The 24,058-nt window shown below is 39.4% G+C and overlaps 1 protein-coding gene across 3 annotated transcripts in view; it reads left to right on the top strand.

Moving 5' to 3' along the window:
• PLCB1 (phospholipase C beta 1) overlaps positions 1-24,058 on the top strand; it is a 405,394-nt gene that overhangs the window by 322,582 nt on the left and 58,754 nt on the right. For all 3 annotated transcript variants that reach the window (XM_021282907.2, XM_065059870.1, XM_065059871.1), the window contains exons 19-31: positions 11-165; positions 1,878-2,042; positions 3,968-4,067; positions 6,527-6,631; positions 7,389-7,498; positions 12,273-12,405; positions 13,248-13,301; positions 14,164-14,383; positions 17,606-17,786; positions 19,938-20,014; positions 20,107-20,196; positions 22,516-22,573; positions 23,579-23,665. In XM_021282907.2, coding sequence (XP_021138582.1) covers positions 11-165; positions 1,878-2,042; positions 3,968-4,067; positions 6,527-6,631; positions 7,389-7,498; positions 12,273-12,405; positions 13,248-13,301; positions 14,164-14,383; positions 17,606-17,786; positions 19,938-20,014; positions 20,107-20,196; positions 22,516-22,573; positions 23,579-23,665 — 1,535 coding nt within the window. The remainder of the gene's footprint in view (positions 1-10; positions 166-1,877; positions 2,043-3,967; positions 4,068-6,526; positions 6,632-7,388; positions 7,499-12,272; positions 12,406-13,247; positions 13,302-14,163; positions 14,384-17,605; positions 17,787-19,937; positions 20,015-20,106; positions 20,197-22,515; positions 22,574-23,578; positions 23,666-24,058) is intronic.

Genomic DNA, 24,058 nt, shown 5'->3' with positions numbered 1-24,058 from the left:
TCACACCTAGATTTGTCTATGCAAATAAACATGGGAATGTACGAGTACAATGGCAAAAGCGGATACAGGTTAAAGCCAGAATTCATGAGAAGACCAGACAAACACTTTGATCCATTTACTGAAAGCATAGTGGATGGAATAGTAGCTAACACCTTGTCTGTCAAGGTATGTGTGCCACCGGTAAAACTGCGCTCACAACAATGTTAGAGCTTAGCTATATTTTTGTTATGCAGTGGCCTAGCGAATGACCGTACTAAGTCAAAAGAATAAAATGCATTTCATTTTATGGAGTGATATTTCATTTTTAAATTGCAGGGTAACTTCTGCCTCACATTTCATATTGTAGAATAAATAAATGTATTTTTGTGTCTATGTATTCTATTCCTTAGAAGTAGTTGGGAAGTGAATTCAAGAGTAGTTTGGCTGTGTTTTTAGTAATGAAGAGCTGAATTTAAAGCACGCTGTTATAAAGCGGTAGCTTGCACTGGAATGGCTAGAGCAGTACAGTCTGTAATATAAATACATTTTCTGGTTCCCTGTAAGTTCTCCAGCAGAACTGTGGAACCATAAATGTCAGCTGCAATTCATTGCCAGCTTTTCTTCATTCCTTTTTAAGGGCCTCTAATGATGTTCAAGGACCACTAGGAATCTGCAAATTGAAGACTAGAGGGATAGATTGCATTGGCTGTGACAGGATGATGAATTTATATATTGGGTATATCTCTAGTTATAAAAACAACTTTCTAAAATCCTGTTATTCCTTTAATGGGCTTGTCCATTAGAGCAGTGTCCATATTACAGAATCCACCTGCAAAATATCCTCTTGTTTTCTTTTAGAGAAAGCAAGTATTTCCTCTCAGGCTGCAGACACAAACGTAGCAGAGCAGTGCTGGGCGGAATATGAATAAAGGAAGAACCTGATGACATGCATGGTATAAAACAAAATTGACTGTGTGGCAATGGCCTTTTGTGGTGACCCACAATCATGGAAGCTTTCAGGTCCCACTGTGGGTTTGGAGGCACTTTCTTCTGTGATTTAAGTAAATGGAGGTGGAAATCATTCAATAGCTCTTAGGAGACGCACAGCATTTTTAACAGGACTGTCACAAGCCAGCTGCTTCTGCCTGCTTGGTGAAGACTCTCCTGGTTATACTGTCATTGCCTATACAAGATGCAGTTGAGAATGGATTCAGATTTGCTTTAGGCAAGCCTGAATTTGTTGAGGTACAGAGACACTGCTACATATTCCTGTACCCATTTATTTTCTGCAGTAATTGCAGACTTTAACTTTTTAAAGCTGAGAGTTGTGTTTCCTAATAAATATAGGACTAGGAAAGACCAGCTATTTTATCATGGTTTTATTTTCATAGTCAAACTCACCCTCTGTGAGGAGCCTTTATTAAGATACCAAATTTTTACCTTGTTTTCTCCCTTGCAGTTAAAAGCAAATGTGGTTTCTATGCTACTTAAACCTCTTTTCTTCCAGCATTTTTTGAACCTGTTGTTGCAACTGGATAGAGTGTTGAGAGTTCTCAAAGATGCTGTGTTGTGGAAATAGGCAGCCAGCTTGAGGAACGAGATCCAAACAACTGTTCCTGCTGAGGGAAGGGCAGCAGCATGATCTCAACCACATTATTGCTCATAAGGGAATTCAGGACCACAGGGTCACAGGAAATCGGGCCTCATAAGTTGCTTATTTTCTGTGTCTGCAATGTTAAACAGTGTTTTTTAGTTTATTGTGGATTTGCATTTATTTTGGTTTTATTTTAAATGCATACTCTCTGGTCGTTAATGAGAATTAATCATCTGTATTTCAGCCGGTCATTTCCTAATCCACCGAAGTGGTCTCTAGTGATCTTCCTTTATTTTGGTTTTAGATAATTTCAGGTCAGTTTCTTTCTGATAAAAAAGTCGGTACCTATGTAGAGGTGGACATGTTCGGCCTGCCTGTGGATACAAGAAGAAAAGCTTTGAAGACCAAGACCTCTCAAGGCAATGCAGTTAATCCCATCTGGGAAGAGGAAACCATAGTCTTTAAGAAGGTTGGTGTAACACTTGCTTCCCAAACATTCATTGTGCTTGTTTTATCACTGACCAGGAGAGCAATTCTGTGGACTAGTAAAACTTTGCATTTGTTAGAAAGAAGATAAAGAGATTCCAAATTGTTCTTTCTTGAACTGTTTATTGTTAACCACTTGTGGTGTAATTTTGCTACTCTAGTCGTGCCAGCTCCTACTAAAATAAAGGAGTTTAAAGTCACCTTGATTCTTTCACTGCCACAGCCGGAAAGAGCAGACCTGTTGACAGACTGCGTGGCACGGTGCAGTGCTGTGCTATGGATGAGCAAGCACAGATCCCAGAGCAGTTTAGCTGAGTTACCGTTTTGCCTTGGCTGAAGGGCCCTACTGCAAAGCAGATCCTGTTAACCTGTGAGCAAGATGATGTGAATACAGCTATAACAATCTGTCTGTCCCAGCTAACACGTCCAAAGCAATCTGTTATTGTGCTGTATAAATACAGCCTAGGTCATGAAACCACATAAATCCCATCTGCTTGAAATGAGACGGAGGCTCCTGAGTTACTCGTGCAATTTGAACAATATTACTCAGACTCAATTCTCTAGCCTCTGAGGAGCGGAAAATACTGAGCGTGTTTTGGGGTTGTGCAATGTGGATGTTTTATTGTGCTTCACGATATACTTGGCAGCCAGTTTTCTAGCAGGATTTCTGTGTTTTGCTTATTGGCACCTGTGGTTAAATGGATCCTGAGTCCAGGTGTTTGTGAAACAATTTCTTTCCTATTTCTCTAGGCAAATGTAGTTCACAGAGATGTTTATACAACTGGTACTTGCAGCCCTGCTTTCTAGGGAGTACAGCCCTTTTCCCTGAATATTTGGCCTTCTGAATGACTTTCCTTTGGCGGCCTGCCAGTGCTTAAGTTTGGAAACATCACTAGCATTTTCCTTCTGTAATGAACTTCTAATTAGTGTACTTCATTTCTCTATTTAGTTAACGATCGTGCCTGACTGTCTCTATGCTCAGAGAAGAATAGATTCCTATTTTTAGTAATCTTGAAAATAAATTAGAGAAACTCTTTGTTTTGGATCGTTGCTTTTTTGTTTGTTTCTTTTTTTCTTTCATTGTCTAGATAAATTTTAGCATATGTGTGGAAGAAATGCAAATATATGCCCAGTTTTAAAATATGTATATTTGTATGTATATTTGCATCAACTAAGAAAATGAGATTAATTATACTGTACATTTTTTTAAAGTAATATTAAAGATTCCTAACTTAGTAGAGTAGTTTAAGTAACCATTTTTGGATTTCTTGTTTTCGTTTTTTCACTGTTTGGCCTTCTTTCTTATGTAGTGCCAAGAAAGCATCCGCTGCTAGTAAACATCCTGCCTGATTAAATGTCTTTAGCCCAGCCAGTGAGTGTGCACTGAAAAATCCTACTGGGGTTGACCTGGTTCATGTAATTCATACATTCACACTCTGCAAAACAGGTTGAGTTGCTTGTTTTCAACACTAATATGCCAATCAGTGACTTTTCTCAGAAGTAAGTAATCACACTGGCGCAAACACAAAGGAAAAAAGACCCAACCAAACATGTTAGGGCTGTGAGTAATAAGCAGAGAACAAAGTGGCATTCAAGTGTGATAGGAGTTGAGCTGGCAAAGTCTCTTGTATCATAGTGAAAATGTACCGTCAAATTACTGGGTTCAACATACTATGCACACGTCCCATGTCAAGTTTCTTGATTGAAAAATGTTTCTGTGAGAGTTATTTTGGCACACACGGGTGTATACACCCTGACCTCTGACATGGCAAGACCTTCCTATGGATGTGTAGCTGTTACTGTCTGCTAGACTGAACTTTCTTTTTCTATCTGTTATACAGCCTGTGTCTGAAAGGAGCTGTTTCATTCACTGCAGAAAGTTAGTAATGCAGCAATATTGCCTTCTAGGTTGTTCTGCCTTCCCTGGCATGTCTGAGGCTAGCAGTGTATGAAGAAGGAGGGAAATTTATTGGTCACCGGATATTACCAGTCTCAGCAATTCGACCAGGTAAACTTTTTTCTCCATTGAGATGGATGTTTTGTAGCGAAAAGAAGCAGCAAGTCAGAATCCCAGTGCTGTAAATCAGCAAGAACTCTTCAGATTTATAGCAACTGGGGATTTGAATAATCTATCTCAACTTTGAAAAGGAAAATACCATATTTCCCCAGAAATGTAAACTTGTAATGAGCCAGGAAAACCAATAGAATTAAGCATCAGAGGCATGGTTGGCACTTACTGGTCTCCAGTAGATCAATTGCATGGTCACAATTTTATGTTAAAAAGTGCAATTGTACACTTCTAAGAGGAAAGAGGGCAGCAACAGCCAGTTTTGATGTCATCTTTGTGAGAATGGGAGATTGCTGGGAATTAAAGCAAAACGTACTCCTTTAATGTAATTTTTACGTGCATGCAAGGACTGACCTATATGCAAGCTGTTGTATCTCTGCAAAACCTTTAAATCAACCCAAAATTGCTTTCATCTTTATTGCTGAAAATTTAAAAAAGGAAAAATCATTACTGGCCTCTTCCAAACCATATAATTATTTCTATTATAATTAGTGGCCACTTAACTGCAAATTGTCTTGTGCAACAACTCAGCCCTTATTTTCCAGGCCATAGACTTGTTAGAGATGATGTTTCAGAGCAGTGACATTGGCATTTTGAGCAAGAGAAGCATTTGACTTCAGCTGCAGCTTTTCCAGTGAGGGGAGGGGAGGAAACTACATTAGGCCAAGCGTATGGGCCGTAAACATGCTCCCAGCTTCACTCGCGGTGGAAAAGAAAGAACATCTATGTCTACTCTGTACCTTATCTAGGCAGTCTCAGCAATAGCACAAAGCTTACATGTCCCAGTTGTTGTCCATATTATTCCTGGAGACCTGATATCAGGTAATGTATAGATCAGATCCTTCTTCTCTCCCTCTCCTTCTCCGTTCTTCTCTCTTTCTCCTACCCTGCTCTTGGCCGTGCAACCCTGGCCATTCTATTGTGCCACCTCTGCCAATCTCCACACCTTTTTTTTGTGAGCCAGCTTAGCTTGTCAATCCAGCAGAAAACTCTCCACTGTGTTCTCCTGGCTTTATGGATATAATTGCCTCATGGAGGATCTGTCAAGCTCCAGAGGATAGGTGATTGGGGTGGGAAGGATTTCCCTCTTCTGATCAGACTGTTACCACAGCTGATGCTCTTTCATGGCACTGACCCTTCAAGCAACAGGATCCATTCAGCAGAGCACTGAATCATGTAGCTACTTTTAAGCTTGTGCTTTTTAGAACAAAGGCCACTGTGTTAAAACATACAAGAACTTTTGAGAGCTTTTTACCCGCAGGCCTATCTTCTGTCCTTTTGACTCCAGTAGTCATTAGTTTATAGCATGTGATGTAGAACAGCGTGTTGATTTTAGTTTGTGTACATGCTGAAAATTTGCTGGAGGAGCTTAAGAGAACTGAGAAACCTTCATAATTTCTGTCTTTTCTGAGACGTTATTGAAAACCTTATCATACTGTCACACAAATCCACAGAATTAGCATTATTCACAAAGCAAGGATTTAACTATTACTTTGAGGGTAGTTGCTCACATCACCCAAATGGGGATGTCCCCAGGTCATTGCATCCTGCTTGTGACTTGTATCTTGGCACTACTCCTATGTGCTGCTCTGTAGTTGTGCCTCAGAACAACTTCAGCCGTGGTGCAAAGAAGCACCAGTTTGTGAGGCAGAGGATGCAGCTTTGCAGCACTGCACTTCAGTGCTGTAACAGTTTGTTGCTGCATCTGGAGTTCCTTTACTCCCACTCCTACCGGTGCACTTCCATCACTGTCTTCAAACTGGCATTAATACATCTGACCTTATGGTGAGGCATTGTGGGGAGATAAATTGGTGGAAGACCCTTCATAGCTTCTGAAGGCTGCTTTTTTCGGAGTCTAGTTCACTGAGCTGCCTATCTACAAAGTCAGAAAAATGTTAGTGAGCAAGAGAAAGAGCAGGAGATGATGGTAGGTGGCTGGGGGAAGGGGTTTGGGGCTGCCCCATCTGTGGTGCCTTGCCATTAACTTGGCTAAGCTGCACTATAGTGTTTGCCCTCGCTCCCAGAAGACAGCCAGCTTTCTAAATAGTATGAAAATAACTTCCTTTACAGATATACTTCTAAGATTGGTCACGTGATACGATTCATACACACACACTTTGTATATATAGTGCCATATTGTCTGTTTTTTAAATTAGATACTATATTGTGGATGGAGTGTAAAAATAAAGAGAAAATACTGCAGTGTCATGTGCCTTTCTAACAGTCTCTGGTCTGTATACTTATCTCTGAAACCCTTCAGGTAAATCTTTCCCTACCAGAAATCCCTACGGTTGCTTGCTCAGTTGAGCCACACTATAAATAACAAAGGATAATATGAATACATTGGAAATGCCTGTGGAAGAGTTTATGCCCTGAACTGGTTGTTTCTTATTTTACAGGCTATCACTACATCTGTTTGAGGAATGAGAGGAACCAGCCTTTGACACTGCCAGCTCTCTTTGTGTACATAGAGGTCAAAGACTATGTACCTGATACTTACGCAGGTAAGTCTGTGACATTTGCCTGCTGGGAAATATGAAAGTTAAGTGAAACACAAAGTGAATGTGGTGTAGATGACTTATCCCATATTGGGATAAGAGTCCTTTGCATTTGATGGATCATTGTCTCATCTCTCATCTAAGATGGCCTGATTTATGGCAGCCTGCCTGAGGTTTAAGATTTGGGCCAGCTCTTTTATTTTCAACAGACATCGTATGAATCTGAAGGGGAAATACCCCAGGCATTTGCCATTGAAACACAAATGAAGCTTTGCTTACGTGGCACAGTAATAAGTAACTGTTTCCTAAGCGAAGTGCTGTGCTTAATGTAGAGCATTGTATTTTGGAATTGGCTCTAAGCAAGGATGGGTTTAAAGACCGCACTGTGCATCTTCAATGAAAAACAGTATTCTGTAGAGCTATTCTGATTTTTTTTTTAAATACAGTATTTTCACTAACGTTCCTCTATGCCTCATGTGAAGCAGGATCCTAGTTGGCTGGTACTGTAAGCTTTGAAAATCCTGATAAAACACTGTGCAGAAAATGCATATCCACGTGACTCAGTCGCAAGGTCCAAGGGAGGGTTCATGTTTGAGTATTTGTGCATGGTGGTTTACTCCACCTCACTGTTGTTTCTGGGACCTAGGTGATACCTATCAGTAGCAGATCTGTATGAAAAAATAGTGTCTCTTTCTTGAGACCCAAGGAGTACGGGGACCATAGCATAAGGGGTTTGAAACTGAAGTATTTCCATCATTTCTAGATGTGATTGAGGCCTTATCCAATCCAATCAGATATGTAAACTTGATGGAGCAGAGAGCTAAGCAGCTGGCTGCACTGACTCTGGAAGATGAAGAAGAGGTTAAGAAAGAGGTAAGGAACGTTTCAGAGTCTCTGCAAATTATGTTACAGAATTTAAAAGCACCTCCTTTGTTTAGAAGGAGAATTATTGAAAGTCCCTGGAAATTGTGTGTGTTAACTCCTCCCCACCAGGGTGCTGAGGCACTGAACAGGCTGCCCAGAGCAGCTGTGCATGCCCCATCCCTGTGAATGTTCAAGAACATGTTGGACAGAGCTTTGAGCAACCTGGTCTAGTGGAAGGTGTCCCTGCCCATGGCAGGAAGAACGGAACTAAATGATAGTTAAGATCCCTTCCAACCCAAACCATTCTGTGATTACCTGAACACCCATAAACATCTCACCTAGAATGAGACAAGGATACATTACAGCCGAGAAGCGTTTCACTGAAGGCAGCATGTTGTGCGTAGACCAAGTTACTGTTCAGTGGTAAAGAGACACCAAAAACGGGATGAAAAGCCATGTTATGTGTATGCTGATTTGCAGCTTTGCTGCACAGTAAATTAAATCTTCACAAGTCATTGCCTGTTGTTTTCCAGTGTGATCCTGAAGTTCCCCTTACAAAAAAGACATCTCTGCATCAATACCTTTTCGTGAAAATATTACAAATTTTCCAGAATTTCTGTCTGTGTTTCTGGAGAGGTTATCCAGATTATGGTGTCTCTTATACATTCTCCATGAGCAAACGTGCCCCAAAGAGACCTGGTATAATCATACAATAATTTAGATGGGAAGTGGCCTCTGGAGGTCAGTGATCCAGCCCTTCGTATGTATTAGAAAGAGAGATGAAGAGGGAGAAGACCATAGGGTAAATAAAGGTTAAGACCTGCTCTACCTTAGCAGAAAAAGAGGTGTTGTGTATAAAAAATGCATTATGTTATGAGTATAATTGAGAGTACTGACAGTTCAGCTTTTGTTTCTAATAAACTCTAAGCACATTCAAATGATCAGTCTCTCTGTTCCCGACATTGTCGTTGGGATGTCTTCTAGCAGTGTGTGAAAAGATCAAATCTGTATTTTAAAGATTGCTTCTGTCAGGTGTTGGGCGCATCATGTGAATCAAAAGGCACTCTGTACAGTTCTCTAGTGAAGATAGAGAAATGGTTTATAATCCTAAACTGCACTCAGCTCTGGTGTCTGTCTTCAATTCTCAGATGTGCAAAGCCTCATTGAACTAGATTTTGTAACCAAGAATACATTCCCAAAGCAGACCAGATGAGTGAAAGTCATTACAATTCAGTGGCCAACAATTTACTCTTCGTGCAGTGTCACAAGTTTGGCTGAATGAGGACACTCTGAAATGCTCAATAGCATCTTAGACATTTATCTGGGACGCTCTACACATGAGATTCTATTTTAATAGCAAAGTCTTTTTTTAACAGAATCCTTTAAATACCTTAGAGGTCGTTTTTTACTTTTGAAAAAGTACAGATTTTCCTTGTCTACACAGGCTTATTTGTTAGTTAGAGAAATTCTGTCACAAAGTGTCTTCTAAAGCAAATGGGAAGAAGGAAAGATGAATTGTAGTGCTACCCACATGTCAAGGAGCTTGAAAGCTCATAGGATAAAGGAGCTTGTTTTTGGAGTAGCAAAGAAATATTTTTTAAAAGAAAACTGTAATTATTGTAGTGGTGTGTTTGCTCAACCTGTATAACCAGTCAGCTGCAGTAGCAAGGGACAGATATAAAACGGCCACTTTAAGTGACAATCTTAATATACCATTGTTAACTTCTGTTTATAAACACCCATTCTGGGTAAGATATTTGGCAGCTGGGCTGTACTTGAGAATCTTGAATTGCCTGATCATGTTACACGATGATAACATTTTCTTCATCAGTCAGCCGAGCTGTTTTGTTCACTTACATTGGCCCAGAAGAATCACGTCAGCTAATAATTGCAGGTACGTTCACTGGCAACGTAGCTAAATAAACCCAACTATGTTTGCCAGAACTGTACACGTAAGTGCACCTGGATTAAATTTTCCTATGTACAGTTTCAAATTTACATGCTCTAGATGTTGTGTGCAAAGCTGTGCTGTCTCCTAGCACACATTTCACCTCTCCACACCTCTCTCCCTCCCCTCACACACATTTATCTATCTGAGCTGGGTTCTTGCAGCTGTCACAGGAAAACTGGGAGGTTTTTTCTTTGCTGTGTAGAAATTTAAACTGCAGCTCTGTAAGAAGTTCCTCAGGCTTCTTGTGAAACAGTAGTCAGATGAGCTACCTAATAGTGAATCAATTTGAACAAAACACATAGCCTTTCTTTAGGCTTCAGATTACCTTGCCTGTTAATTGTCAGTGCAATAACATAAACAGATAATGCTGAAGAACTGAAAAAATCTACAGCATCTTTTCTATTTATTTGCAATGTTCCCATCATGAGTGTAATGTGAATTCCTGCCTCTAGCTTTCTGGTCAGTTCTTGCTTTCCAGCCTGGCCTTTAACTGTACTTATCTGAATTCACAGTAAATCTTCATGAGCATACAGGTAGGGAATGCTGCCTTCTCTTCCCCTGCCTGGTGTCCTTTACAGACAGGAAGAATAAGCCATAGGAATTTGCAGAGAGTTTCTTGGGATGAATTAAACTCAGCCTAAAGTAGATTGACATCACTAGTTTGTACGTTTTCACCTCCATAGTCCCAGGAACAGCAGCGTGTAGGAAATGCCAGCCGAAGTGAAGTGCGTTTTGGCTGTACCAAATTCAGGCATAGTTTTGCAAATCATAATGATCACACCAAGTTGTAGTAACAGAAATGAAATTGATCTGACACTTGCTATAGGGAGACCATGCTCACGTTTGCTTATACTTTGCCAAGGAGGATAGAAGCAAACACTTAAGAACTGCCCACCTAGTCTGACAGTGCAGCACAGCAGAGATCTCCCAGTCCCAACACACTGCAGCTCCTTTTCTCTGGAGAAATAAAAATAAGACCTTACAGATATGTACCCATATGGATATGTACCTTTCTACTTATTTGCTAAATGCACTGTCTTTGAAAAGACATGGCAACATGTGGAATATAAAACTTTCTGTGAATATTAAAACTATAAATTATAAAGCTGGATTACATCATGTTTTTAAAAGAGCCTAAAATACTCTCCACTAAGGAAAAATCATGTTTACTTTAGCATTCTGTGTGATGAATTATGAGAAGAGCAAGTACTTTTTAATGAGATTAGATTGTTTGATGTAGTGAAAATTACTCTGTATTCACTTCCTGATCCTGTCTCACATTTCTGCTTTAGTTTCTGAAAACACATGTTTTATGTACAGAACTGACAGGCTGTATTAATAGTTTCACAAGTGATGCAGCATTTTGCAGCACATACAAACCCAGTCCCCAAAAAATAAGTTAATACCCATTTTCCCATGCACTGACTTTTGGGGCACAAACTTTACAGAAGTTAGGAATTCAAGCTTTATTTGTATTAAATGTTGATGACTCATATAGCACACATGGCTTTTATTAAACTAATGAATTGCATCCTGTAGGGAGTATATTTTAAGGAGAATTGAGGGGGTAACCATGTCTGTGTGTGTTTGTCACAGCTACAGATTTTGCCATAAAAGTTGGCTAGGTCGTGGTTTTCCTTCTTTTATTGCAATCATTCCTGCTTGATATAAATTGGAGTCATTGGCATTGTTTTGCAGTTGCATCCTGTTTCTCACTGCAGTGTCTCTCTCCTATAATTTTAGTAGAAATAGGCTGTTGAGACAGAAATCCTTTTGCAATATATAGCATGTTATCAGGGCCAAGATGAAGGAAACCGGCAGCAGGAGCAGCACAAACACAGATCAAAATGTATTTTGCCTCTGTTGATGTAGTGCAGGCTGATATTTTGCAAGTGTGGAGTAATCAAGGGGAAAAAAAACAACTCCAAGTGTGGTATCCTGCATCTGTATGTAATGTGATTACCATCAAAGAGTGAAATGAAAGCAACTGAAGGAACAAATCCAAAACTACCCTTGGACACCATGGCAACTGGCCACTCGCTGGGACAGCGGGGAGGGGGGCATGGCCATTTGGAAATAAAACTTGCATTGAATGACCTTCTTTTTGCTGAGTGCTTGCTTAAAACCTGATGGTCACAAGGGAAATGATGGTATTCAGTGCATAGTACAAGGTACGCTGTAAGCCTGAGCCTGTAGGAAACTGGAGAGAAAGAAAAGATCGTGGAAAATGCTTAAATATTTGGATACCAGAGATGTATTTATGCAGCAGGATGGAGGTACTGTTTACATATTATCCTTGGAGTGTACTTAGAAGAATGTAAGATCTTGGGAATCAGAAATATTCCTCCGTTCTGTAAGAACGGTGAATAATGGTAGCGCTGTGTGTATCTATGAAATTGAAAAGTAATTTTGTATACACATTTCATTCACAGCAGGGATTTGAGTAGCATTTTCATGCCAGATTCTACATTATTTCTAGAAAGGTTTTATGGCAGAGAACAATGCTTTTCAATAAAATAGAGATTACACATCTGGTGCAGCTAATACATACTGTACTGAAAACTGTCCCTGATGAGTTATATCCACTTAAAATAAAAATACTTTTTCAAAATAATACATGCTCTATTTCTTTTTGAATTTTACTCTGCAAAAATTAACCGCCTGCATTAATGTGCCTCTTAAGGATACCTTTTTTTGCTGTTTTCTGTTAGAATGACTTATATATAACATTTACAGAATGTTACATTTTAAAAAGGAGGCTAAACTAGACCTGCAAATAAATTTGAAGTCTTTTAGTTGGGAAGAGTAATGTAAATCACGATGTATTTTCAGATTGACCATGGAGATTCACCATCTGAAGCAAACAATGAACCTAGGCCAACACCAGCAGAAAATGGAGTAAATTACACTGCCTCCCCTACACCGAAACCAGCAACTCAGGTTGTCCATAGCCAACCAGCACCAGGTAAAAAATAATTAAACAAACAAAAAAACCCCCTCTCATCTAGATAATATTTTTTCATCTGCTTTGTATCAAGGTTTTTTTTTGTTATAAAACAGGTAGAAATTGTCCCACCACTTTAGTATGCTGTTAGGGCCAGTCTTCTTCAAATATACAAATACCCTCTGTTTAAACGTTGCTTTTGTGGTGGAACTGAAGTTCATTACAAGTAAGAAAATTAGCGGGGTTGGTTTTTGATGTTGTTGCAAGTGCAGGAATCTCTTTAAATTGTTTTTACAAAGATGCCTGATTTATGCATGTGGTTACATCTTATTCCATACACAAAATACAGTCTTAGATACTTCCTATTGACATATCACAGAATCACAGAATGTTAGGGATTCTACTATAACAAATGCTTGTTAAACCACATTATAATGTTACGACTGTAGTGTTCATAGGCTTAATCTTCATAGGCTTGATCTAACTGACTTCCAATGAGCTGGATTCATCTTGTATACAGAAATTTTGCACTGATATCATAGTCTAGGGCAGTTGTACTAACTGTCAGCCTAATACCACTTTAAGGACTTGCATGAGTGATATCAGTGAGTTCAATATCATCCTCCTTATAAGTAAAACAAGAAGGCTCAGGTGGGTTTTTGGAAGGTTACCTTTTCGTGTTCGTTCGCAGGATCGGTGTTTTCCGTGTTCTGTTCAAGCGACGTGTTTTCCTCAGATGATTAATAAATGCCCGTGTGAGCATATGTCCTGTGTCACCTGCCATATTTTAATATGCAGTGAAGCAGAACAATAATGGCTGTTGCTTTAAAAGAATTAGAATCAGTCATCTCTTTTACCTCTAGGTTCGGTGAAAGCACCTGCAAAGACAGAAGATCTAATTCAGAGTGTCCTCACAGGTAATAAATATACAGTTTATGCTGCATGAATGATACAGTTTCTTGCCAAGAGAAGCATATTTTTAATGAAATAGGCCATCTGGCTTAGACATTTCTTGGAGTGATTAGGACTGCAGTAACTCATAGAAAATGTACATACCATGTTTTCTTCCTCAGCTTTGAAGTTATTAAATGTTTGAGCACATGTTTAATGAGATCAGGATTGGGTGCCAACTGGGAAATTTTTTAAAATATCCCATTTTTATAGTTTCACAAGCTCCACATTACCATCTGATGGAGACAAAAGGCCAGCATTGTTATGAGAACAGAAGCTAAATTTGCTCTCAGTACTGTGAATAGTAGTGAAACCATTTTAGCTCCATTAGCCTTGCAGTACTCCCGTTGCTCCTACAAAACTGAAATTACCATTACACGAAGCAAACTGGTCTGTCAGATAGTGCCCTGCTGTCGGGAGTCGTGTCCTCCAGCTTGGAGTTAGATTGCAAATCTCATAACTTGGTTTATTTTATAGTCATTCTCCTATGTTAGAACCCCCTCCATGTCTGTAGACCTGCGTTTAGGTGTGCAAAACAGATAAGACACACAAAATTCTGCATGTTGATTGCCTCGTATTCATATTTTGCTACACATCTTAGCGTTTAAAATCTTCATCTCACTTCTAACTCTTACATCAAATTGGCCGCAGCATTTTCAGTCTGATGAGCTTCTTTCCAGATAAGTCAGCTCAGTTTGAGGTAGCACATTTCACTTACAAGCAGTAAACAAGCATCCCTGGTTTCATTCCTGCTGATGGCAATTTCTGGGTTCTCTGAAATGATGTGTTATTAGAAAATGGAAGTGGCTTTTGTTATTACCGTTGTAGAAGTGGAAGCACAGACGATTGAGGAGCTAAAGCAACAGAAGTCTTTTGTTAAGCTACAGAAGAAACACTACAAGGAAATGAAGGACCTTGTGAAGAGGCACCACAAGAAAACCACTGACCTTATCAAAGAGCACACTGCAAAGTATAATGAAATCCAAAACGACTACCTGCGACGAAGAGCAGTCTTAGAAAAAACAGCAAAAAGAGACAGTAAGAAAAGGTATGTTGAACATAGCTTTCCTGTTCTTGGTGTTGGAGATCTTTACTCAAGTTGTCTTTTAGAGTTGACAGTTAATATGGAGGTGATATTAGAGGAGGAGTATCAGTTCTGTGGAAATTCTGCTCAACACTTCATACTACAACTTACGTGTGCTGGTGGTGAGAGAGACCCAGGCGTCAAAACAGGAACAAAACTTAGTCGTCTTTTGTGCTAAATTTTCATTGTCTTCCAGTGAGACCCCTGGAAAAAACTTATGCTAGAGTAGAAAGCATCAGATGTATAATTAGGTAAAAGAAACACCTGGAAGTTATTAATGTCTAACTACTGTTTAAATGATGATTGATCCAGACCACTTGGGGATCTCATAATGACTGCTTGGCTTTGCCTCTGCATGCAAACCCCTTCTGTGCTATGTCTCTTTCTAAGTCTTGCATGCCCTATCTCTTTGTGCGTGCTGATACGATTTTTATATTATTTAGTTAGGTACTAAGAAAAAATGAGAGTTGTTAGTTTGAAATGCAAAGACTGTTATGACTCATTAATCTTTCCATAATTATTGTCTCATTCATATAATAAGAACTATATGTTATTAAAGATAAATTCTTAACTCCTAGCAAAACATGTACACACTTAGGTACAATCAGTGTCTGATACTGTTAAAATTTAATTATAGTCAGGTAGAGGTACCCTCCTAAATTTTTATTTCTCCCACTAGTGCAGCGTTTTCATTTTAACATAATTTATTTTTTACAGTAATTAGATAAGCTCAAAAGTCCTTTAACCATTACATAAAATCCATATGGCTGCAGGTTTTGATGTGAAGACATTGAATGAACATACAAAAATAATTACGTGATACTTTTTGTAGGAGATGATCAGAGAAAAAGGCTGAAGGCACGTTGTGGCTGCTAACCTTGTTGATAGAATATCTTCTTGTAAGTGACTGGGATTCAGGCCATAACTTGTCCCTAGGAAGGAGCTTATTCATTCATGTCACCTGATGACAGAATGTCATTGGGCTTAATAAGAGCTTAACACTCATAATATATCTATGTTCAGCTGGCCTTAACTGTCACCAGTTTTTAGGCTTCCAGGTTCCACACTTGAGTTTAACAAACTCCCTTAATGAGTGTGTGTCCGCTGTACAGTGTTATTTTATCCACTGTGTTTTTCAACATCAATGTGTGACACATATTGGCAGACAAAAGTGTCATGTTTCTGTTCTTTAGCATATTCTATTCAAATTAAAGCAGAACAACAAACTGAATAAATAAAATTACTAATTTATCTTTGAGTAAAAATGATTTCTTTTGTTATTATCTGACTATAAATCATTCATGATACCAGGCAATAAAACCCTGCAGTCTGTGATGTGGAGCTGTCGCAGTGATTTCAGAGATGGGAAGTTTTACGTGCAGACACAGAGAAATCTGAAGGTTAAAAAAATATGAGGTTGCATTTTAAAAAGGCAGGAATATATTTTTAGGGATTTTCATACTTGCAAGTACATATTATCTCAAGCAGCAGAGTTCTAACAAAATAGTATATCCCAAGGAAAAAGACAATTTTAATTATTTTAAATTATGACTGAAGCTATTTGCTTGTAACTGCAAAGTATAAATCACTACTTCATCAGGAGTCCCTGTATCAGATTGCCACGCAAGTGTGTCATCTCTGGTCAGGAACAATCCATGTTTCATGGCCTTGTCTAAAATTGGGCCAAGATTTAGTAAAGCCATTGCCTATAGGGAGTCTGAAGTATTTATTTACACACATATACAAGTGTTTTGCTGGTGGTGTTCTGAAGTTTCTTTAATTATCATGTCCTTTAAAATACAGTATTTTAGCCAGTGTTTAGGCCTGATTTCTTTTTCCCAAAAATACAGGAGAAACATCAGCTTTAAAACATATCTTTAATGGCGCAAATGCTGACTGTTATATTCGTTAATGCTTTCTTCTGGCTCTGTATTTAAATTATCCTCACCTATCACACTGACACCGCTTAGCCTATTAGCAGAATATTCAAATACAAGAAAAGTACAAGGAATAAAAAGTGGCTACCGTGGGTTTGTGTCTTCAGACAGACGAAAGCAGCTTCACGTTATTTCGGTGGCAGTAACTCTAATTGACAGCAGGCGCCACCTTGAACCTGGGAGAGGGAAGAGAGGCAGCCAGCGTAGCAAGTTCTCTGCACTGTCGTCTCTGCACATTTCTGAGTAGCAAACTTGTTTTCCTCACAGTGTCCCCCCTTTGTGTTCAAGGTTTTGCTGCTTTGTCCATCTCATGCGTGGTTCCTGAGGTTTCCCAGGCAACTCTTTTAACACCCAAGTACAGCAGTAAATGCAGCAGCAGAGCAGGGACACAATGTATATATATCTATATATATATTTAAATGTTTTTCTTTTAGGTTTAGTTTATTGCTGGCCTGAGAATGATGCTGCTTTTGCCACTTATTTTTTTCTTGAGCACTTTAGTGTTGTCATGTCATGTCTCCTTCCACAATTACATCTATCCTTCCATCTAAAGAAAGAAAAAAAGTCCAAAATGTTTCCTCAGTGTTGCTTTTAAGCTTCTTCATTATATTTTTCCTTTGCTCCTATGTGCTGCCTTCTGAAATTTATCCCCCACTGGGGTATTAACTTTCCTCCTGAAGTCAGCAGTCCACAGAGCACTTTCCTCTGGCTGTGCTATGCGTGGCATTTCCTGAAGGGGGGAGATAGTACCAAATAAAAGGATGTTCCTACCATTTTAAGCATTTTATAAATGCAGATGTAAAGTTATGTTCTTAAATTTTATGCAAGGATGACTCAGGTTTCAAAATACTCAGCACTCACCATTTCTGCTGAGGACTGTGCAGCTTTGAAGTTCAAGTCTGGAAGTAAATAACACGTTCCATGGGCATCTGTTTATGGGAAATGTTGGCAGCTGCATTTATAGCTCATTTATACTAAGTCCAGTTCACAACACCATGATGGGTTAGTAAAATGAGGTTTAGAAGTGATAGCCATCCCATTAATAAAATGATAGCACTATTTTTTTCCTAAAAGGTGAAATTATTTGACTTACTAGAGCTAAATCGTCTTCCGGCCCTATATGTGGTGCTGAGAAGCTTGTTAATGGGCCACATATAACCAGTCGCCTTAAAAATGAGGTATAAATATGGGACACAGTGTACATGCCTCATGACTTAGACCTTGGTGGTGTGTGTGTGTGTCTTTGCAGATCTGAAACGGGCAGCCCAGACCACGGTTCTTCGACTATCGAACAGGAATTAGCTGCGCTCGACTCTGAAATGACCCAGAAGCTCGTTGAGCTGAAGGAGAAGCAACAACAGCAGCTGCTAAATCTCCGACAGGAGCAATATTACAGTGAAAAGTACCAGAAACGAGAGCACATTAAGCTGGTACGTTTGTTATGCTGTCTGCTTTTCTTTAGCGAGCTCAGGGTGAGTAATGAAAGCAGCGTGACATTATATTAAGTGGGGCTTCCTCTTACGTGGGGACCATTTTGGAGCTTGATTTCCCTGTGGTCTGCTGCAACTTCGAGCGGTTGTTGTGTCACTTTGTCACTAACTCGCGTAACAATCGGAAGGCTTTGGATGAAAGGCAGAAAGGCAATGGGGTTGTTACTACCGCTAACGCAGAAAGTCCTTACCTCTAGTTAAGTAAGTCTCAGTTAACTGAAGCTTTTGGATTATGTTCCCATTTTGTTCTGCCGCTTTTTTAAACCTGCAGCACTCAAGGAGGCAGGATTAGCTGGAAAATAAATTGAAACACCGTGAAAATAAAGGAATGAAAATAGATTCAAACATTCCCCAGGGCACAGAGTTGTGCCAAACAGTGTCCCTGTTGCAGATGAATGCTTTAAGGGGATGCAGGACATAATCTGTATATGGTGAAGAAATATTTTGTGTCCATCACTCCAAACCAGCTTGTGTTTTTACAGCTGGAGTTTGACTCACAGCTACAGCGGGATCATGGGCCCTCTGAGCTGAAATAGAGGAGCTTGGGCAGATGGCAGCTGATGCTGATGGATAACATCAGGCAGAAAATAACATTTTTAAAGGGTGTTACGGGAGTGCAAACTGTTTCTCAACTCCAGACAATCCGCTCTCACAATTTTTTTCTGTTATATGATGTTTTGCCTCATTACTGTTGGATGATTTGTCTATTGTGCCATCCAGAAAGAGCAGGTTGGAGGAGTGATACGTGTGGATTTTCACAGGTTCATTCCCGTGGATCGCAGCACAATGCTGCAGTTCCGAAAAACCCCCTGTTATCACCAGTTGTGCGTGAATCACTTCAGCTTTACCCAACAGGAGCTGCTCCAGTGTGGGTGCGTGGATGCGGTTCCCTGTGCTGCAGGGAGAGAGCCCGCATTCAAGCAACGGTTGTTGGCTACGTCTCGGGGATTTTAATTTTTATGAAAACAAAGCATTTTGGACCCGTATAATTGAGCTTATATTCTAAGCTAACTCGTTTTTCATTTCAAAATGGGAAATGGCATTTCTCAAAGCAAAGTTGCGTTTTCAGCATTGTCCAGTTAGGTAGTGTCGGGATAAATTCATACTTTAGGGCAAAACGTTCAGTTTTCCCTCTAAACTGTGGAGGAGTTAATATTCTGATTAAAATATGCTTTACAGCCAAGAGATTGTGATGTCTTTCTTTTAGAGGAGAGCCTGTTGTTGGTATCTTTCTTCTTTTATCTAAGGAATGAAAAGCTGGATCAGACCAGCCAGGCATTATTATACATGCTCTGCTTCATTGTCCTCAGAGGATTATTTTACACAATCAAACATAAAACAGAGGGGGGTGATCGAACCAAATTGGTCCCGTTTTCCACTTTAATTCACCATTCATTGGACTTGCACACAAACCCTGTCCTTGTGTCCTTTCCCTTCAGCATCACCACCACAAGTGTATTTTCTATGAGCAGATTCAAGTTGAATGAGGTTGGACCCGTTGCTGCACAGGAGATTTCAAACCCATGACTCAGATTTTTTGAGTCCATCATTCTGTGATCAAAACGTAGGCTTATGCTTATCTACAATTAGCTTTCGTGCATGAATTTTCAATATCCACTTGACCAGCCTGAAGTCCAAGCCGTTCTGTGTAATAACACTCAATGCAAGAGGAATGTTTTCAGCAGTCCCAGAAAACCAGGAATATTCAGTGACACAGGAATTGCGTTTGCAATTTATATTGTGTAAATTTAGTTTGTGACCATTGGATTTATCATCGGCATTTTAATTCCTTGCAAAGGTAAAATCTGCAAAAGATATTTTGGTGTTACATTTAGTATTTTGAAACTATATCGCTTTGATGTACAGAGTAGCAGTTTCTCTGTAAGTTGGACGTACACAAGTTTCGTTGGACTCTACAAGTTACAAATCCATTTACACCAATGAGAATGTTTACTGGTTTTTGATTGTTGCTAATTAATGAGAGAATTGTGTAACACTTTCCTGTCTGCTGCAGACTTTTGAGGAAACTTAGATGCATGTATGATGTTTAGCTGAAAATACATATTTTTGTTTCTTGGGATTTTTTTGTAGCTTATTCAGAAGTTGACAGATGTAGCAGAGGAGTGTCAGAACAGCCAGCTAAAGAAACTGAAAGAAACATGTGAAAAGTAAGGTGCTATTCCCCTTATAATTGATTACTAATTAGTGTGGGTTTTGTTTAGATACATTTTGAAGTTGCCTTTATTTTTTTGCACTTTAGAGAAAAGAAAGAATTGAAGAAAAAAATGGACAAGAAGAGACAGGAGAAGATCACAGAAGCAAAGTCCAAGGATAAAAATCAAATGGAAGAGTAAGTATATCCTTAGATACATATCTTTATATGTTGTGAGGAGACACAAGATTTTGCACAAATGGAAAATCAAAGAAAGGTATTAACCCTAAATACAAGGCAGCTTTTAGTCAGACTGTAATACCTCAGCAGAGCACTGGAGTCCTTCTTACTTCCGCTGATACTAATTTAATTTCCTGGGGCTAATCTAATCTTCTGTTCTGCGAGAGCTGAGAGCCTGGGTCAGGTGCAGAGCTGCCGAGGAGCGACACGGGGACATGCCAGTGAGCGACACGGGGACATGCCAATGAGCGACACGGGGACACGCTGATGTACGGCATGATGGAGTGGATCACCGTGATGCTGTTAATCCAGACGCTGTTCCTCTGAGCATAAATAGGCTTAATGGCTTCATTTTCTTCAGGGTTTGATTTCACCTTAATTTAGGTTTTTATTTGTGAGTTATCTTTTCTTCTTAACTCTGTTAGAGCTGCTCTCCAGAAGCAATAGCAGCAACACACTAGAAGGTTTGTTCTACTTTTGTGACCAGTTCCCCTCAGATACTGTGCTGCTGCTTCTCCTCCAGTGACAGTGTTACGCAGCGTGCACTGACTTGGGGTGGAAGGGAAAGCTCAGCTCTCAGGCTACAGTTCTCTGAACAGGGACAGGAATACTAATTTCATTTATGCACCACCAGACAATACAAACTGTAGTTGTGCGAGTTGAGTATATTCTTCCCAAGGGCATAGTATCTACATTTGTTTGTCCTCCTTCACTTGTTTTGGCAAGCAGCTCAAAAAGAAAATGGAGCATTTTAATCTTTTACTGTTTGCTAGGATATTCTTGTTACCAGTCTTTATTTTAGTAACTTTTAAAAATACAGGAGGAAGAAAAAACCCCTAAATCTTAGCTTTACCATGTAAAAAAGATGCAACCGTGTTGCGTTTGCCACATCTGAAAAAGTTTATACAGATTTTGGAGCTTCTCAGCATAGAATGTGTGTATTTGGTAATGCTGAAAGAAGGTCACGCACACGCCATGAACTGCAGCAGATAATTTAAGAATCAATATTATAGGATTTTAATAAACGTCCTAGAAAAAAAAAGATAACTAAATGAGAATAATTAATTATGAAAAAAAGGGAGAAATGCTTAATATGGTTAGAGCTGGTAAGAGACCATGGAAGTCATATTAGAAAAAAGTAGTCATGATGAAAATGTTATTGCAGTAAAAATCAATTGCAATAGGAAATGATTTGCTGAGAGGTTAATGAGACACTAGCAAGAAAAGCCAAAACCAGACAAGTAGAAATTGGTTTTTGTTTTCCTTTTATTTTTTTCTCTTTTTCCCAAGGGCTGTTCTGTGCCAGGCATTTCACAGTGCCCTTGGGAAAGGTGACATGGGGACTACATGGGAAACTCAGCTTAGCTCTGTCGAGTGGCGCGGTTCGCCCTCGCCCTCACAGTACAACAGAGAGTAGCGAGACCTTCTGGTGAATCCCATTCGAGTCATCTGGGCTAGGCCAGGCTGTTGGTTGTTTGCAGCTTTTACACAAATCTGGGAAACAATCTGACACAGAGATAATACACTGCATTAATTGTTCTCAATGAATTTTTCTAATTCCTACATGCACCCAGGGCTTGTGTAACTACCTAAAACCGTGAGATTTTAGTGCCACCCAAACAGCAATTCACTGTTCTTGACTTAGGCAATGAGGTGTTAGAGTACTGTCCTGAATCTCACTTTTCCACAAATCATTGGTTTATGTGTGTTTATCCCTTTGGGGGATCTCATCTTCAGCCTTTGACTTTACCTAACAGCTGTCTCCCAGCGTCTCTTCAAGTATTTCCTCCAAGTTCAGCTTTATGTGGTTTATGTCGCAAAGCTGGGGACCAAAGTCAAGTCTGGCTGCTCTTTATGGGAGCTTTGCCATTGGCGCCAAGGTGTCAGCAGCAGTATCTGCTCGCTGACAGAAACTGTTTCTCTGCTACATAATGTGCCACGATGTGGCAGTGTGCACCTACTGATGATCGTGCGCTCTCCCAGGCTGACACTGGGGCCTTAAGCAATACGGCTGTCGCCCTGAAGATGTGGCAGTACCTGCTGGGAAAAGCCTGTTGTGGGGCTTTGTTGTGGTTTGTTGCGGGAGATCATGGGATGTCTGAACCCTTCAAATAATAAAGACGCAGCCTGTTGCAAAAGGCACATTCAGGAAGTGGATAAAAGTTAAGTAGGTAGATACATATATTTAAAACATTATTTTTTAAGGCAATGTGGGGAATTAAAATAGATTGGCGTGATCTTATTGATTACAATAACTTGTTGATTGCTTCTCCCCAGAGAGAAGACCGAAATGATTCGATCCTATATCCAGGAGGTGGTGCAGTACATTAAACGGGTATGTCAGGCCATGTGGTTATTTTTCAGTTTGGGGGTAGAACATAAGCTTTCTGATTTATTCAACTGCGCATTCTAAGCTTCAGTATAAAGATTCTGCAAGTGTTTGTTTTTAACAGATGCCGTGTAGACTTCACATTCCAGTTAAAGGAAAACTGGAATTTTAGACAGATCTTGATTAATTGTTAGTGTCTGGAGAATGGTAGGTAAGAGGGGGAGATTTTAATACAGTCATGATGTCATCTTTGAATGTCCTGTGTTTATTCATGGAAAATGCACCATTTTTTTTAATTGGCTCCCTGTCTCCTGAATGCAAAGACTGGGTAAGTAACTCTGAAAGTCACTGAACATTTAATTGCAGCTATAGGTGGTTTACACTGAGCCTAAAGTACGCACCACAGCGTTTTGATGTGTGAAATCACTATGAAACATAGGCCACTACTGAATTTTCTCTTAATTTCATTGCAGACATAGTTCAGTTCAAAAGTTGGCCCATTTTTGCTCACAGAGACCTTGATTCAAGAAGCAACCTAAAGAATTAACAAATTAAGTATGTTTCATTGCTCTTGGAGTCAGACGGATGTCTGAGAGCTTTATTAAATGAGGCCCAAAATTTATCAGCCTGTTCGTTTAGGACTCTGGGATGCAAATCCTCCTCTTCTGAGAACAGGGTCCATCTCACACTGTTCATGCAATAAAAGCTAAAGCAAAATAATAAGATTTTTTTTTTAAATGCAGTATGCTTTTAATCACATTAGAAGTCTACATTAGGTCCTTTAAACATTTCTAATTCTAAATCCCATGTATGAAATCTAAGATATATTGTCCACATATAACAGTTGTGCTCAGGGATGCTTGTGACAATGGCGTGTAGGTTCATATTAGAATTATATATAGTTTTGATGATAACATTTTAATTTCGATAGATGAAATATTTGTTGGGGAAGAGGTGGGAAAGTGAGGATCTGCAATCTCTGAACAAAGATTCTCTGTTCTTTTGTTACAGCTAGAAGATGCTCAGAGTAAAAGACAGGAGAAACTTGTAGAAAAACACAAGGAGATTCGTCAGCAAATACTGGATGAAAAGCCTAAGGTAACGAGTTTTTGAACAATGTTACACTGCTAAAAAATGTCTGCCAGGAAAGAAAGTGTTCTTACAGCAGGTAGGATGTTTAAACATGTGAAAGTCCATTCATAGCATCATAGCCATTGTCTCTAATATTCAGGATGAAAAAAGATCAAGTGGAGCACCACTTCAAGTCCAGATGAGATATAACGGAGTTTATTTTTTAGTACTCGTGTTGTTAAAAAGCTTTCGGTGTAAATGGTGCTTCTGACCAGCAGAGTGTGCCCTTCACTCTTTTGTGCTTTAGCAGTACAAAACCAAAACACAGTTTACATTGAAAAGGAAAAGAGATATCTCTTTAGCATGCTTGCTGCAGATATTTGTGTTAATTGATGAGGATATATTTTTGTGGGAAACAAT

Source organism: Columba livia, chromosome 3 (genome assembly GCF_036013475.1).
Source record: "Columba livia isolate bColLiv1 breed racing homer chromosome 3, bColLiv1.pat.W.v2, whole genome shotgun sequence".
Classification (NCBI taxonomy): Eukaryota; Metazoa; Chordata; class Aves; order Columbiformes; family Columbidae; genus Columba; species Columba livia.
The sequence above is the reverse complement of the archived record's forward strand: the minus strand, read 5'-3'. Positions and strand labels throughout refer to the sequence as shown.